This window comes from Spermophilus citellus (genome assembly GCF_964194105.1).
Source record: "Spermophilus citellus genome assembly, chromosome: 8".
Lineage (NCBI taxonomy): Eukaryota > Metazoa > Chordata > Mammalia > Rodentia > Sciuridae > Spermophilus > Spermophilus citellus.
In genome coordinates, this window is record NC_138189.1 from 60,733,243 (window position 1) to 60,748,374 (window position 15,132).

Consider the following 15,132-nt stretch of genomic DNA (forward strand, 5'->3'; position numbering starts at 1 on the left):
GGTGTGCTCCATCAGAGCCGGTTTATCAGGCTCTGCAGGAGTGCAGGCAGGGCCTGGGGCAGTCAGCTGGAACCCAGGCTGGGGGAAGTTCACTTCTGGTTCTCTTGTCTCTCTGAGCAGATTGAAGAAGGGGGCAAAGCCGATTTGGTGACTGCCAAACTACAAGCTGGGGATGAGGTCGTCCACATCAATGAGGTCACACTGAGCAGCTCCAGAAGGGAGGCCGTCTCCCTTGTGAAAGGATCCTACAAGACCCTCCGGCTGGTGGTGCGCAGGTAGGTGGACACTGGCCCCCACACTTCCTCCCACCCCCTTGCTCAGCCTTTCCACTCTGTTGGGGGTAAGGCTGGGGAATTTCAGGGTTGGCTGCTTGTCTTTAAACCTCTGTGTGGGGTCCTTGTGCTTTTTCTCCCTTTCCTTTCTTCTTGCCCATTTTGTGGCCTGTGAGGAGGAAGTGGGGTGAAGTCCTTTCAGACACTGGTCTGCCCATCTTTTCAAACACTCCTTTCCCCAGAAGGTATTGGCCTGTCAGGAGGGACCTGGTTGTACTCCCTAATCTTCTGGGTGAGTGACAGTCACCCAGGTTGTGGTCAGAGTTCTAGGCAACATTGTCTCCAGGAACTAGCAAAAGCAGTTGGCTTGGAGCTTTAGGTGACATTCCATTAGTCCACGCTTATGGAAACAGATGAATTCGTCTTTTATATTGTTTCTAGCTTTATGGTCTCAGTAGCAGTGCCTCCTTGCCGCAGTCCGGCTGCAGCAAAATAACGGGGGGGGGGGGGGGGGCAGTGGTGGTGACCAGGAACTTGTGTAGATTGCAGGAGGAGGGATTTTTCCGGAGGATATTTCTGGCTGCTGGTTCCTGGACAAGCCGCGTGGGTTCGGGAGGAGTTCCCGGGAGCGTGTGTGGAGTGTGCTGGTGGAGTTCAGAAATAAAGTTTGTTCCTGCTTCAGTGGCTCGTGATTTGTGCCCAGCCAGACTGTGGCACTTCCTGTGTTGAAAAAGGTTTGGTTGTGATTGGATTTTATACTTCAAAGTAACAAGCTCTGTACTCCCAGAAACCAACTCTTGGAATTATTTATGGAAAAAGGAAGACAATTGATTTTTTTTTTAAATGCCTATTATAAACCAAGTGCTATTTGAGGTGTTTCTGTATGTTAGCCCCTTGTATGTTAGCCTCTTCTGCATGAGAGTCCCTAAGGTAGCCGTTGCTATCCCCATTTTACAGGCAAGAGATTAAATTACCTCTTAACCTCTTAAGATTAAGAAAAGCCAGAATAGCCTAGATTGCTGGTTCTGCTTCATCATGCTACTGGAGCAGTGTTACCTTGACCTACTCAGCCTGCACATTTTATGTATTTGGATATTTCTTCATTGACTGGATTTCATCTGCATCATATGGAAACCAATGTTATAGTATTTGAGGATATTCAGTTGACTATAACTTTTGGAGTCATTAGTGACCACCATTTTCAAGTTGTGGAAGGTAAGGAGGAATCCCATCAGGCCGAGATGGTCTCTTATGAGACCAGTTAATCCTGCGATTCATTCATTCCTCCAGTGTTTCAGGGGAGTAGCAGCTGCTCCCAACCACCAAGAACAAAGCCAAAGGTGTGGTCCACTGTATCTCCAGGCTCTGGTGAATCTGCTCAATCAGTGTGCTGTGTATCTGTGCCTCTCTGGCTTCCAGTGGTGCAGTGTCCCCAAGCAAAGTCACCAGAGTCAGATCAGACCTGGGTCCAAATTCTGGGGCTATCGCCTTCTAGATGTGTGACTTTGGGCAAATTACTCAACATCGAAAAAGATTTATTTTCCTTATTTTTAAGTGAGGATTAAAATGCCTACCTTATACCAAGATACAGAAACAACTTAAGTGTCCATCAAGTGGGGAATGGGTAAAGAAAATGAATTGTGTTTATATTCATACATATATAATGCAGTACACACATCTACCCACATATCAGAATACTATTCAGCCATAAAAAATAGGGACATTGTGCCATTTATGACAATACAGATGAAATTGGAGAACCTTTTGTAAAATAAGCTAAGCACAGAGAGGCAAATACTCTGATCTCACTTATATGTAGGAATGAAAGAGGTAAGCAGAAAGTACAATGGTGGTTTCTAGGGCCTGGGACTTGGGGAAATGGAGAGATATTGGTCCAAAGGTATAAACTTTCAGTTATAAGATGAATATGATTTAGGGATCTAATGTACAGCCTAGTGACTAGGGTGTATTATATACTTGAAATTTGCTACAAGAGTAGTTTTTGGTTTTGTTTTTTTCCCCAGTACTGGGGATCAAACCCAGAGTCTCCAACATGCTAGTCAAACTCTCTAGCACTGAGCTATATCCCTTCAACCCTTCTTACTTTGCTTTGAGATAGTGTCTTGATAAGTTGCCTAGGCAGTCCTCGAACTTTCAATCCTCCTGCCTAAGCTTCCTGAGTAGCTGTGATTACAGGGGCATGCCACCACACCTGCTAAGAGAAATTCTTAAGTGTCCTTACCCCCCCACACACACACAATGTGGGATGGTATATGTGTATATCCATTTGTGATAATCATTATACAATGTACATGTATATCAAGTCATTACATTGTACATCTTAAATATCTATCGTTTTGTTAGTTATATTGCACTTAAGTTGTGGGGTGTGAAGTTCAACTCTCTCAATAAGATAATAGGGGAGATTAAGGGGACTACTCTGCATGGTAACAAGAGATACTCCTGATATTATTTATATTGTTATTGGCCAACTCTAGGCATAGGCTCTATTCCTCTGGATTAAGATTTGAGCAAAGCAAGCAGTCATTTCAAAACTTGGTAGTGGTTTTTCAAAGAGATGGATAGAAAGGATCAGAATTATCAGGCCTGTTCCCTGTTTCCAGAAGAGTGCTGAAGGTGTTTACCTGTGGAAGGCCAACAGTGGAATCCGCACTCCTGCTGTGGACTGTGGTATAGGCTTTCCCCGTTCCTGGCTGTGAAGAGTAGTTGTGCTGCTTTCTGGACATGTTGTGTAGTTGATGGTGATGTGAGGCTTAAATTACTTCTAGGGGAACCTTTGGAATACAGTCCTGAGATGGGACTCTGACCTAGTCTTTTGCAAATTGTGTGACCTTGCGCCTCTCTAAACTTCTATTTCCTCCTTGGTAGCATGGAAAATAATAATGCCTACCTCAAAAGAGCAGTATAAGGATTTTAATACGTAAAATTTAAGTACTTAGTATATGGGCAATATTTCATCATTATTATTCTGAACCGAATTAGAGGTTTGTAGTAACATGGAGGAGCATTGCCATATTACCAAATATGCTGGATGCCCGGTTATCTGAAAGCTCCCGTTTTATTCCATTTAGGGGCTGGTACCCAGCCTTATAGATCTAAAAGTGGTCAGGAGTGTCCCAGAGATCATGGAGTTTAGGTTTGTTAAGTCACATTATGCAAACTCTCAGGAAACTGAAGGATGTAAATCAGAATGCCAATGCCTTAGCTTAGTTTGAAAAAGACCACTTTAAGTGGGAAAAAATAGTTCAACTAGACCAAGAATCAGCACACTTCATCCCTACAGAAAAACAAAACAGGAAGCCTAGGTATGGTCAGGCATTGGTGTGATAAACTCTGGCTCAGAGAGAGGAGCATGGATCTGTGGGTGCCAATGTGGGCTAGCATCCTTTCTGTTGGCCAAATGGCCCATCTGCCCACTGAGGACTAGTCGTCAGGCAGCCCAGATGCTCTTATAGACAAATCAGGGACTCTCTCCTCTGAACCGCAGAGAATCATGCTAGGAAACAGCTCCTCTCCATTCTCATTTCTTCTCTGTGTGTCAACACCAAATCCCCTTTCTGATTGACACATTCTTTCTTTAGATATGCTAATGAAATGATAAGGTTACAGGAGCAGTCTTGCACTCTCTGCTTCTGGTGTGGGAAACATTTTGTCTCTAAGATGCCCTTTTGAAAATGTCTTATCTCATCTATTATGTGTTGGTTTTTATAGCTGAACTCTCAGAGTCTGAGGAAAAGGAAGCTGTCTACTTGGCACAATCTTAGGGATAGGGATCCTGAGGAGACTCGATGGACATTCCTGCCCTACCTTTCAGAGATCCCACTAGAAGTCACCTCACTCTGGATCAACCTGGCTCTGTAGAAGCAGAGCTGTCATTGCCTGAGAAGTTGTACCTTTTTATCTTGGCACGCATCATCATCCTGAGATTTCATTTCCTTCGATTTAATTCTTGAGAGAACAACTTGTGATATTTCATTTATCCACTTTCTTTTTTTTTTTCTAAGTTATTTCTATATTTCAAACAAAGTAAGAATAGGATGACCGCCTGGAAACACAATCTAGGGAGAGTAGGTATGTTTCCTGGAGAAATTATTCGTATAGTCAAAATGTAGATGTCAGCAGCCCCGGCTCTACCTACATCTTTTAAGGTTGTTTTGGGAGGGCGAAGGCAACACCCGCTGGCTTCCACCTCCATCATAAAAATGCCAAGAATTCAGAGCAGAGTAGAGGTGTTTACATACATTTTGGGGGTATCTTACCCAGTGACTGAAAACAATCAAAAGTAGAAAAAGGCTACAGTGACAAGAGAAACGCAAAGTCTCAAGTGAGTTGTGGGTCAAAGACCTTTGGAGATCCGCTGACCCATAAAGAGGGTAGAGCTTAGCCCTCCCTGGGAGGAGGAGCCAAGAGACAGGGTGGCTGCTGCAAGGGGAATGTGTCTGACGCTTGGTGCACAAAGAGAGAAGGTCCACAGCTGGCGCTGGATAAATGAAGAAGAAATGATCAAATAAGTGGGTCAAAGAAAAGACCTTGCGAAAGGAAAATAAACATCTCCCAGTGGGAGGAAAACCTTTGTGGCATGCAAGGACAGTACAAAGGACATTAATTAGGAAACCAGACATGGACACGAATAGGTCAATACTCCAGATCTTCTCTGAAACCATCAGAGAGACTTTATTTGGCAGATATGTATAAAATACTTGTCTGAGGGCCAGGTAACCTTCAGAAGGGAAACTGGCAAAGGAAAGGGTCTTCACGTTTGATTTAACATCCCTGAATATGACACAAATGACTTTTACTGTAGGGAACGTTCACTGCTGTTCATGGATAACCTAAAACCTAAATTTGAAAAATGAGAGGCTACATTTCCCCTCCAGAATTGCTGTGTATTCAACTAAACACATTTTTCTTTTCTTTTCTTTCTTTTTTTTTTTTTTTTTTTGCATGTTGGGGAATAGATTCAGGGCCTCACACACGCTAGTCTAGCACTCTACCACTGAACTATAAACTCAACCCTAAACATATATTTTTACTTTGAGACTCGGATTTCTTTCATCAATCAGATCATCAGAATGATATTATACCCACTGAGTCCTTAATTCCAGTTCTGATTTTTTTCCCCCAACTTCCAGGGTGGAGCCAATCCTTCTTTCAGCTTCTACATCCATCCCACTTCTAAATCTGGCATCAATTAGTTTGTTTTTGTTTACTTTACATTTTATTTATTTATTTTTTGTTGTTGTTATTTTTAGCTGGTAAAGAAAACCTTTATATTTCATAGTGACTGGCATTATACTTTTTGACAAGACTCATACCAGCCAGGCGAAAGCCAGAGAGAATACATGAGAGGGTGATAAAGGTTGAGATTGTCTGGTTTGAAGTCTGAGGGTATTAGGTACTAGCTCTGACTTTGGGCAAATCATTTCATCTCTGTGAGGCTTAACTGAGAAATATGAGGGTCCAGTATTTAGTGTGGTAATTATATCATGCATCAACTAAAAACAAAATGCATTTTTGTCAAGTAAATTACCTCTTTGAGAAGCCCCTAATTCTAGTACTGGGACTGGGGTCCCCGTGAATGGGAGGAGCGTGGCTTGGAAATGATCTTTCTGGGCAGAGAGAGCAAGCTTCACACAGAGCAGAGGGTGCAGAAAAGTAAGCTCCTTTTCAAAGTGGACTCCCCACCACCTCTTCAAGTTTGGTATGGCCTTGACCCTTCCTGTTTATTCTGTGGGTTGAAAACCAGTTGGAAAGGGATGCTTATTTTTTACTTGACTGTGTATGTGTATGTACAAGTAGTACTGGGAGGTCACATTTTACTGGGAAAAGAGAGACTGGGGAGGAAGGAGGGCTGAATAAGTAAAAAACAGTTAAGCACCTGCCTAAAATATGTGTGCTCCAGGCTGGGCTATTTGTCCTGTGTAGTGAGGTCAGAGGGACAATTCAGGTCTCATGACTTTCAACCCACGGGTCTGCCTGGGTGTAGAAATGAGTGAAGTACATCCAAAGACAGGTAGGGACTTGCCCCAGGCCACATGCTAGTAGTCAAAATAAGAACGTGGGTCTCTGAGAATGTAGGTTTAGTGGTCTCCAGACACTTCAGGCAATGGAGCCTGGGAAGAGTACTTCCCACTCTGTGGCCTTCTTCTTTGAGAAATATTTGAGTGGCTGAAAAACCAGAAAAACAAAAAACAAAACAAAACAAAAACTCTACCACCATAGTGATGGACATTATTATCCAAAGTACATATATAAAGACACAAATTGGTGTGAATATCCTTTGTATACAACCAGAGATATGAAAAATTGTGCTCTATTTGTGTAATAAGAATTGTTATGCACTCTGCTATCACATATAAATAAAAAATTAATTAAAAAATGAGATTCAAAAACAAAAACAAAAACTCCACCACCAACAACAAAACAAACCCACCAACAAACAAGAAACACCAAACTGATTTTTAACATTTTAAATGAAAAGGCAGCAAGACATTCCCCATTGACCTTGAACTTCCTGTGGGAGTTCAGGGGAAACACAGGGCTGCTGCAGACACCCAGCCGGCCCTAAGAGTTGCTGGCTGGATCAGCCTCTGGAAATAAAAGTGTGTTGCGTTAGCAGCTGCTTCCTCCCTCATAAAAATGGCACTGAAACTAAGTTCTCTACCACTTTCAGGCCCACACTCTGAGTGAACCAGTCCACATTTCTGAGGGTTAACAGGATAGTTTCTTTTTTACAAATGGGTGTGATGACATTATTGAAATGGAATGGAATGGCTGGCTCACACACTTGCCACCTCTGTGTCAGATTTCTGTGACCTTTTATTTCTAGATGGAGTTTCTGAAACTGGCCCAGGATTTGCAAGTCAATGATCTTGAAAGAAGTATCTTGTAATGAGTGAATGTTTTTTAAGGCCCTCTTAATGGATACAAAATTAACTTTATTAACTATTAATAAAAAGGGTTGGGCAAACCAGTTCCTTTTCCAACTCATGATCACAGTTTATAAATGAAAATAATTTCTTAGAATGTCACCCCTCCCCACATCCTTCACCCTGTTTTGCCACCTCCCTACCCTGATCCGCCTTCCTGACTCTATTCCATGAAAATGCACTATTCTTTTTTGTGTGTGAGTGATCTAATTATTTTTTTATTTGTTCTTTTTAGTTGTATATGACAGTAGAGTGTATTTTAACTTATTATACATACACGGGTATAACTTCCCATTCTTGTGGTTGGACATGATGTGGAATGACACTGGTCAAGTATTTATATATAAACATAGGAAAGTTACGTCCAATCCATTCTACTGTCTTTCCTATTCCCATTGCCCTTCCCTTCTCCCCATTTCCCTCTGTCTAATGGATGAATCTGCACTCCCCACCCCACATTGTGAGTCAGCATCCGCATGTCAGAGAGAAAATTCTGGTTCTTTGGGATTGGCTTATATCCCTAAGCATGGTCTTCTCCAGCTCCATCCATTTACCTGCAAAGCCATAATTTCATTGTTGTTTAGGGCTGAGTATTATTCCTTTGTGTATATGTATCACATTTTCTTTATCCATTCATCTATTGAAGGGCACATAGGTTGGTTCCATAGCTCAGCTATTGTAAATTGAGCTGCTATGAACATTGATGTAGCTCTGTCACTATAGTATGCTGATTTTAAGTCTTTTGGGTGTATGCCAAGGAGTGAGATTACAGGGTCAAATAGTGGTTCCATTCCAAGTTTTCTGAGGAATCTCCATACTGCTTTTCAAAGTGGTTGCACCAATTTGCAGTCCTACCAGCAACGTATGAGTGTACCTTTTCCCCCACAACCTCGCCAACATTTATTGTTCCTTGTGTTCTTGATAATTGCCATTCTGACTGGAGTAAGATGAAATCTCAGTGTAGTTTTAATTAAGCATCTATATTCCTAAAGCAATTTGTTTTGATTAAGCCCTGATATCTCTTCTTAATTATTTTAAAGTACTCTAAAGAAACAATTCAAAGAAACAATTCATTAAAAGCTTTAAAAAGCAAAAATCCCTGTATGTTAAGCAATGAAGTTTACAGTCAAAAATTTTCTAAAACATGAAAAGCATCTTCTTTCACTCATATAAATGGACAATCTGCAAGCTAGATTGTGTAGCAGTGAGGTGCCAGTTCTCCTATGGGAATTGCAGACAGCATTGAATCTGGATTCCAGCCTCTGGGTTCTGACCATGATGCCATGGTACAACGTGACCCATGCTTCCTCTTAAAATGGAGATGGATAATAATATCTTCCATACCAATTGCTGTAAGATGAAATAAGAAAGTGTATATGAAACTACTTCATTGTAGTAAAATAATACATCATTATTTTCCATGAGGAACTTCGATGATATACTCTCGGCTCATGAAAATTTACTTGACTACATTCTCTTATGATTGTTCTGTTTAATGACGCTGTTTGTGCAAATGAGAACATACAGATATTAAGGCTTCAGAGTAAAACCTTTTTGCTCAGAGAAAATGTATTTGCGAAGGGAAGTATCACTCCATTTCAGATTAGGAATAATAACAAATTTGCCATGTTGTCTGGTGATTCTCAGTTGAAAGAATTGTGATTCTAAAATTGTGACTTGTGATTCTAAAACACATTGTGGTTCATTGGTAGGGAGCTGAACTCCAGAAAAGGAAGCTTAGACTTCAGGAAGGGGATCCTAGGCAAGTATTTGCACTGTCTGGTGCATGTTTGTTCCACAGATTCACCAGATTGAATTAACTGGTTGGGTTTTATAGGGACATGTGACACAGGCTGAGCAATTTGAAGACATAATGTTCTCTGGACAGCACAATGCTGCCTTTGGTAAAATTAAGATGTCAAAAGATAAATACCAAGTGGGCAGGCAGTAGGAGTCGAGAACAAATAGGAAAGATGCATCAGTCTTTTTAAAAGCAATTGCAAACTGTTCTTGAAACTCCAGGTACTCATCTGTGTGCGTGCGTGTGGCCTCTTTCACCTCACCTGAATACTGATGCCAAAGGAGAAATAGTCTTGCTCCATGTAAAATCCAAGAACTGTCTCTCAGGATATAAAAAGGGCCCCGTGCTCTTCTCTGTAGGTGGTTAAGTCATCCGTGGAGACGCAGGAAGGGGTGTGTCAATATGGAGAACCCTCAGAAAGGAGAGCAATGGAGCAGTATTGGCAACCAACCAATATGGTGGACGATGTAATTCTTACTTCTCTGTTGACAGTCTTTTTTGTCTCGGATGATACCTCTCACCTTGCCGCAGTCTCGGCTGGGCACAGAATCACGAGCCACCACACAGCTTTGTAGATTCAAACAGCAATCTTTATTCCCGAATTCACACCGGCCTCCACACACGTTCTCTCGCAATCCCCGTTCTCCTGCCACCCCAATCACCTACTCCACGAGGCTTATTTCCCAAAATGCTCTCTGAATCTCACGAGAGTTCAACAGGAGCTTAGGCAGCGGGAACGCCCTAATTCCAGCAGCAATAATCCTCAACATCGAACTTCCCTAAAACCCAAGGTCTTAAACTGGGAACGCCCTTAACCCAAGGACCGGGATACTTCCTCAAACCTGATCAGCTCTAAACCCGGATCCGCCTTGGTCTTTGAGCAAGGTCACCTTACATGCAATGTCAACAGCGAAATCATTAACATGGGGTACGCTAGCAAGGAAATTTTGATGCGTCATTTCTACTTGGTAATGGCCCTCAGCATCTCCCCCCTTCTGATTAATTAAACAACAAGCAATGTGGCTTAAGGACCGTGCCTGGTAGGTTGTCCAATTCAACATATGGTTCTTACCCGTCATGGGAAAACTGACCTTTAGGCGTCAGCCTCCTGTCTTAGGTTGAATCCACTGTAATCAGATCAACCCGTCACTGACTACCGGTCCAGCATTCAGCCATGCTTGTGGATAGGCCTATGCACCAGTGGGGGGGTGAGGTTCTTGCCTCACCTCTGTTGGCCCCCAAATTTAGCCTTGGTGCCAGTGGGGGGGTAAGGTTCTTTGCCTCACCTCTGTTGGCCCCCAAATTTTAGACCATCACTAGTAGAAGGGAGGAAGATACAGAAATGCCACGACACCAAGGCAACTGACGGCTCTTTTGGAAAAATTGCGTCACTGGTGACACCATCAGCAAAGATATGCCAGCACTACCACAATTCGCTGCATCAGACGATATTTTACAATGCATGCAACTGATATATAGTCCAGGCAAGTTCTGCAGGCAGTTCAAATTGGAGGAGTCTATCAATATGTCCATATCCTCCCAAAGTAAATCAAGTCCTTGATAGCATTACTTGTTGAGTTATATTCATTGATGCATCAGTTTATACAGTTTACTGTGATAGCTATCATAGAAGCTGTAGTTTGGTTTTATCTCAGTCTTCACTGGAATTGGGATGGAGATGGAAATTCTGGCAATGATGGTAAAGAGACATTATCCTGAACAGAATTATTAAATATAATAAAAAGAAAAGGTGAAAGTAAACAAACAGATCTGTTAAACTCCTTTAAAAACAATCCTTAACAGCCGTTTACCAAATTTAAATTAGTAAACAAACAGATCTGTTAACCATCTTTAACAACAATCAAAAACAGCTGTTCACCTAATTTAAATTAAACCATATAAATCACGTGAATAAAGAAAAAATTCGGATCCATTTTTTCATGAGCGCTCCTCATATAAGAAATATGGACATACACACATACAGACATACAACACAAAACAGTGCACACATAACATACAACACATAAGACAATAAGGGCCTTGTAGTTTTACCTAGGTGAAATCTCCATTGCAATGTTTAAAAACTCTAGTCAAAAAATAAAACACAGTCAAAAAATAAAACTGATCAGAAAAACATTAACCTAGGTTTGTATGAGCTCAAAAAATAAAATAGAACTTTACGATGTGGGAAAAATGCAATAATAAAATAGATATTGAAAAAAACAACCTTGGTTAATCACTGTTGCAGATGTAAGAATAGCCAAGCTGGAGCTCTGGATATCAGCTGTTATGGATTTGAGTCAAATTATCTTCTTTTTGGTCTGTAGAAATTGCTTTAGTTAGTGTCTCTGGAATCCAAATCGGCTGCTGTTCTCCCTGTGGAAACAAACACAAACGGAACCCCGACTCCAGACAATAACTGGATCAGGACCTTTCCATTGTCCTGTTAGAATATCTTTCCAAAGTACCTTAGGCTTATGTACATTTTTTGGGTACATATGTCTTTCCGCAGCACTAAGTCCTGATGAATCCAAATTTAGAAAGTTTAGAGTAAAAAGGGTTATTTTATCTTTAGGGGATATATACCCCTATAAGATCCTTTTAAATTTAAGTCATTCAAAAGCATTCTGCCTTAGTTTTTAGAATTACTTTAGTTCTTTTAATTTTTTGATGTGGTTTTAAACCATAGTTGTCTTAGCCTCTTGCATTTTCTATCTGAAATACCTTTACTTGACATTTTCAACCATTTTCTATCTTATTTCTATCTTCTAGTTTTCTTCTAAGGTTTTTATATTTACCCTTAGTTGCTTTTTTCTCTCCTAGTTTTCTTTTGTTTCCTATTTTGTGGGTTTAAAATTCTTGTCTTTCTACATCTTTTTTATCTTCCTATATCTTTTTTATCTTTCTACATCTTCTCTCTTTTTTTACCTTTCTGTACTTCTGTTTTTAAAGTTTTTCACTTCAAATTTTTAATCTTCTTTATCTAAATATCTTTTATCTTATTATCTTCCCATTTTCATGTTTTTTTTTTTCCCATCCATCATGAAGGCATCTTAACCACCTTCAACTTAACCTTTTAAAGCCTTTTGCAACTTATTTAGACATTTTACAACTTTTTACGTTACCACACAAAGATTATCTCATCTAGAAACATTTCTTTTTCCTTTAACCTTTTATATTAAAATATATTTCCACATCTTGAATCTTTTTATCTCTTTTTTAACCATTAACCCTTTATATAAATCAACTGAAACTTCTTATACTCTTTGTATATAAATTACACCTGATAGAATCTTAAGACTTAGTAACCTTGTTTCAGCAAAGACACAGACCAAAGCAATATTAAACTTTTTTCTATTTACCAATTTATGAAAACACACATAATGTTTAAATATATTACCTTATGGAACTTAATAAGTAAAGAGTACTTGATTTCATATTTAGTGGTTGATATTTTAACACGTTCTTTGTAAATTAATCAGATGTCTGTAAAAACCAAGATCTTAGACAAGTATAGTAAACAGAACTAGGCATCTCTTTCTTGTTGAAGAAAGACCCTTCTACAGGATACCATGATGGTCCCATTGATAGACTTAATAACTCGTCTTTAAAAAGCCATGGACTAAATTTTTGTATTGTATCAATATATGTCCTAGCTGTTCTTGGTCTCACTGGGGTGCCTCCTTCCTCTAACAATTTCTCTTCCTCAGAGGCGAGCAACTTCAAACCTTGAGTCAACCATTTTCCCCAGTTTGCCTGAGAAAGTTCTAGGAACAGGCAACTTGAAACAAAAACAAAATAAATCAAAACAAGAACACATTGTTTTTTGAAATAGTCACCCATTTTTTTTTTTTTTTGCTCTCCTTCAGGAGCGAGCAAATTCACTTACCCCCAAGCTTCAGACATCCCGCGTACGGGCCACCAAAAGCCGCAGTCTCGGCTGGGCACAGAATCACGAGCCACCACACAGCTTTGTAGATTCAAACAGCAATCTTTATTCCCGAATTCACACCGGCCTCCACACACGTTCTCTCGCAATCCCCGTTCTCCTGCCACCCCAATCACCTACTCCACGAGGCTTATTTCCCAAAATGCTCTCTGAATCTCACGAGAGTTCAACAGGAGCTTAGGCAGCGGGAACGCCCTAATTCCAGCAGCAATAATCCTCAACATCGAACTTCCCTAAAACCCAAGGTCTTAAACTGGGAACGCCCTTAACCCAAGGACCGGGATACTTCCTCAAACCTGATCAGCTCTAAACCCGGATCCGCCTTGGTCTTTGAGCAAGGTCACCTTACATGCAATGTCAACAGCGAAATCATTAACATGGGGTACGCTAGCAAGGAAATTTTGATGCGTCATTTCTACTTGGTAATGGCCCTCAGCATCACCTGTGCATGTCTCCCTGATATCTGTGATGACCTCCCAGCCCCCTCTGCCCTACCACCATTATCATGTGAGTTTCTGGTCTTTGAAGTTTTAATTTAGGCAAGGGACTGGCAAATACCTGAGACATGAGTACAAATCCCAAACTGTAGTACAATTCACATCCCGTTTTAGGACCCAGGGTTAGACTTCCCCAGAGAGGAAATCAGTAGACCTGAGAACTGTGGTAATTTACCCCCTGAACATTTTTTTTCCAGTTGAGCAAGTGGTTGAGAGGAGGGGAAGGAGGCAGCTGCGGTGGCCTTCGACCCTCAGAAACTTTTCCAAGAGGCCTGGCATCATGGGAATTTGCTCCGTGTGCTTTGAGGAGGTATTTCAATCCTGCTAGGGCCACACTCAGAGCAGTTTTTGGCTTCTCTGGAGTTCTAGGCTTGAATGTCACTGTATAGAAGTACAGTATTTTATTTCCTAACCAGTTGTTCCTTCCCATGGAAAATTCACGTAACACATTATTGGGTTTCCTGAGAGGTATGCAATAAGATTCCCTTACTGTAATAAGAAAAGGGACATTTTTTCCCCTGTAGCATATAAAGATAACTGCTATTTTTATTCAATGGATTACATATGCTCATTAGCTATGCACGGAATACTAGCCACATACAAAGGGATACTCTATTCTTTTCCAAGGAAGGAGGTTTGATGATAAAAGACCCGATTTCATTCCTGGGATAACATTTGTCTGGCTTTACTTCAAACAAATGTATTCCAAACTGGAGTTACCACTCCATGCCCAACCACTAAAGAATGGCACTCAAATATCTGTCTGAGCCTTTGGAATATGAGATCTGAGTTCTGAGCTCACAAAGAAGTTATGGTGGAATCTTCCCCCCTTCCCCACCCCATTCTAAGTGTGGACACATGGACTAGAACAAATAAATTTGGATAATTCAAATTTAGAATGTGAAGTAAACAATCGGAATTTTTGCATTCTTGAATCAAAATGGCTTAAAGCCACTCCTTCTTATACTTGGATACTCATTAGAATTACCTAAGGATTTGAAAACAACCACCAGGAAAAAAAAAATCCTAATGAAAGCCTAATGCATGGGTCCCCCCTCCAGAGATACTAATTTAATTGATATGGGTGTAGCCTGGTAATTGGAATTTTTAAAGCCTCCTTAAATAATTCCAATGTGCAGCAGAATCAGAGAACCACTGGTTAAAGCTGTAAGTTGAAGTAATAAAGAGAAACCATGAGTAGATAGAAACTAAGATGTAGAGAAAGATAGGAAGAATGAAAGGGAATCTAGGGAGGGTAGCTGCAGGAGATTCAAGAAGGTGTGCCATGAGAGTCAGAGTAGAGCAGAAGACTCCCTGGTGGTGGAGAACTAAAGCACAAAAATGGAGCAGATTCTTGTTGCTGAGAGCTCCGGACTGCCTAGGATCCAGAGAGGCTGCTTGGGAAGGGCCTCTCCCACAGTTGCTTCTGGTTTTGCATTTCTAGGAGCTCTTTCACTCATTACAGACATAAGAAGGAGTGAATTGTTTTTTAAACCTCAGGTTTTTTTTTTTTCTTCTTTTCTTTTTTAAGAGACAAGGTCTCATTATATTACCATGGCTGACCTTGAACTCTTGGGCTCAAGGAATCTTCCTGCTTCAGCCTCCTGAGTAGCTGAAATTACAGTCGCAAGGCACTTTGCTCTTTTTTTTTTTTTTTTTTTTT

At 40.7% G+C, this 15,132-nt stretch overlaps 1 protein-coding gene across 1 annotated transcript in view; it reads left to right on the plus strand.

Moving 5' to 3' along the window:
* The window catches only part of SHROOM3 (shroom family member 3), a 314,183-nt gene that overhangs the window by 96,756 nt on the left and 202,295 nt on the right, over positions 1-15,132 (plus strand). Inside the window, exon 2 of the mRNA XM_081303765.1 lies at positions 121-275. Within this exon, the coding sequence (XP_081159891.1) occupies positions 121-275 (155 nt within the window). The remainder of the gene's footprint in view (positions 1-120; positions 276-15,132) is intronic.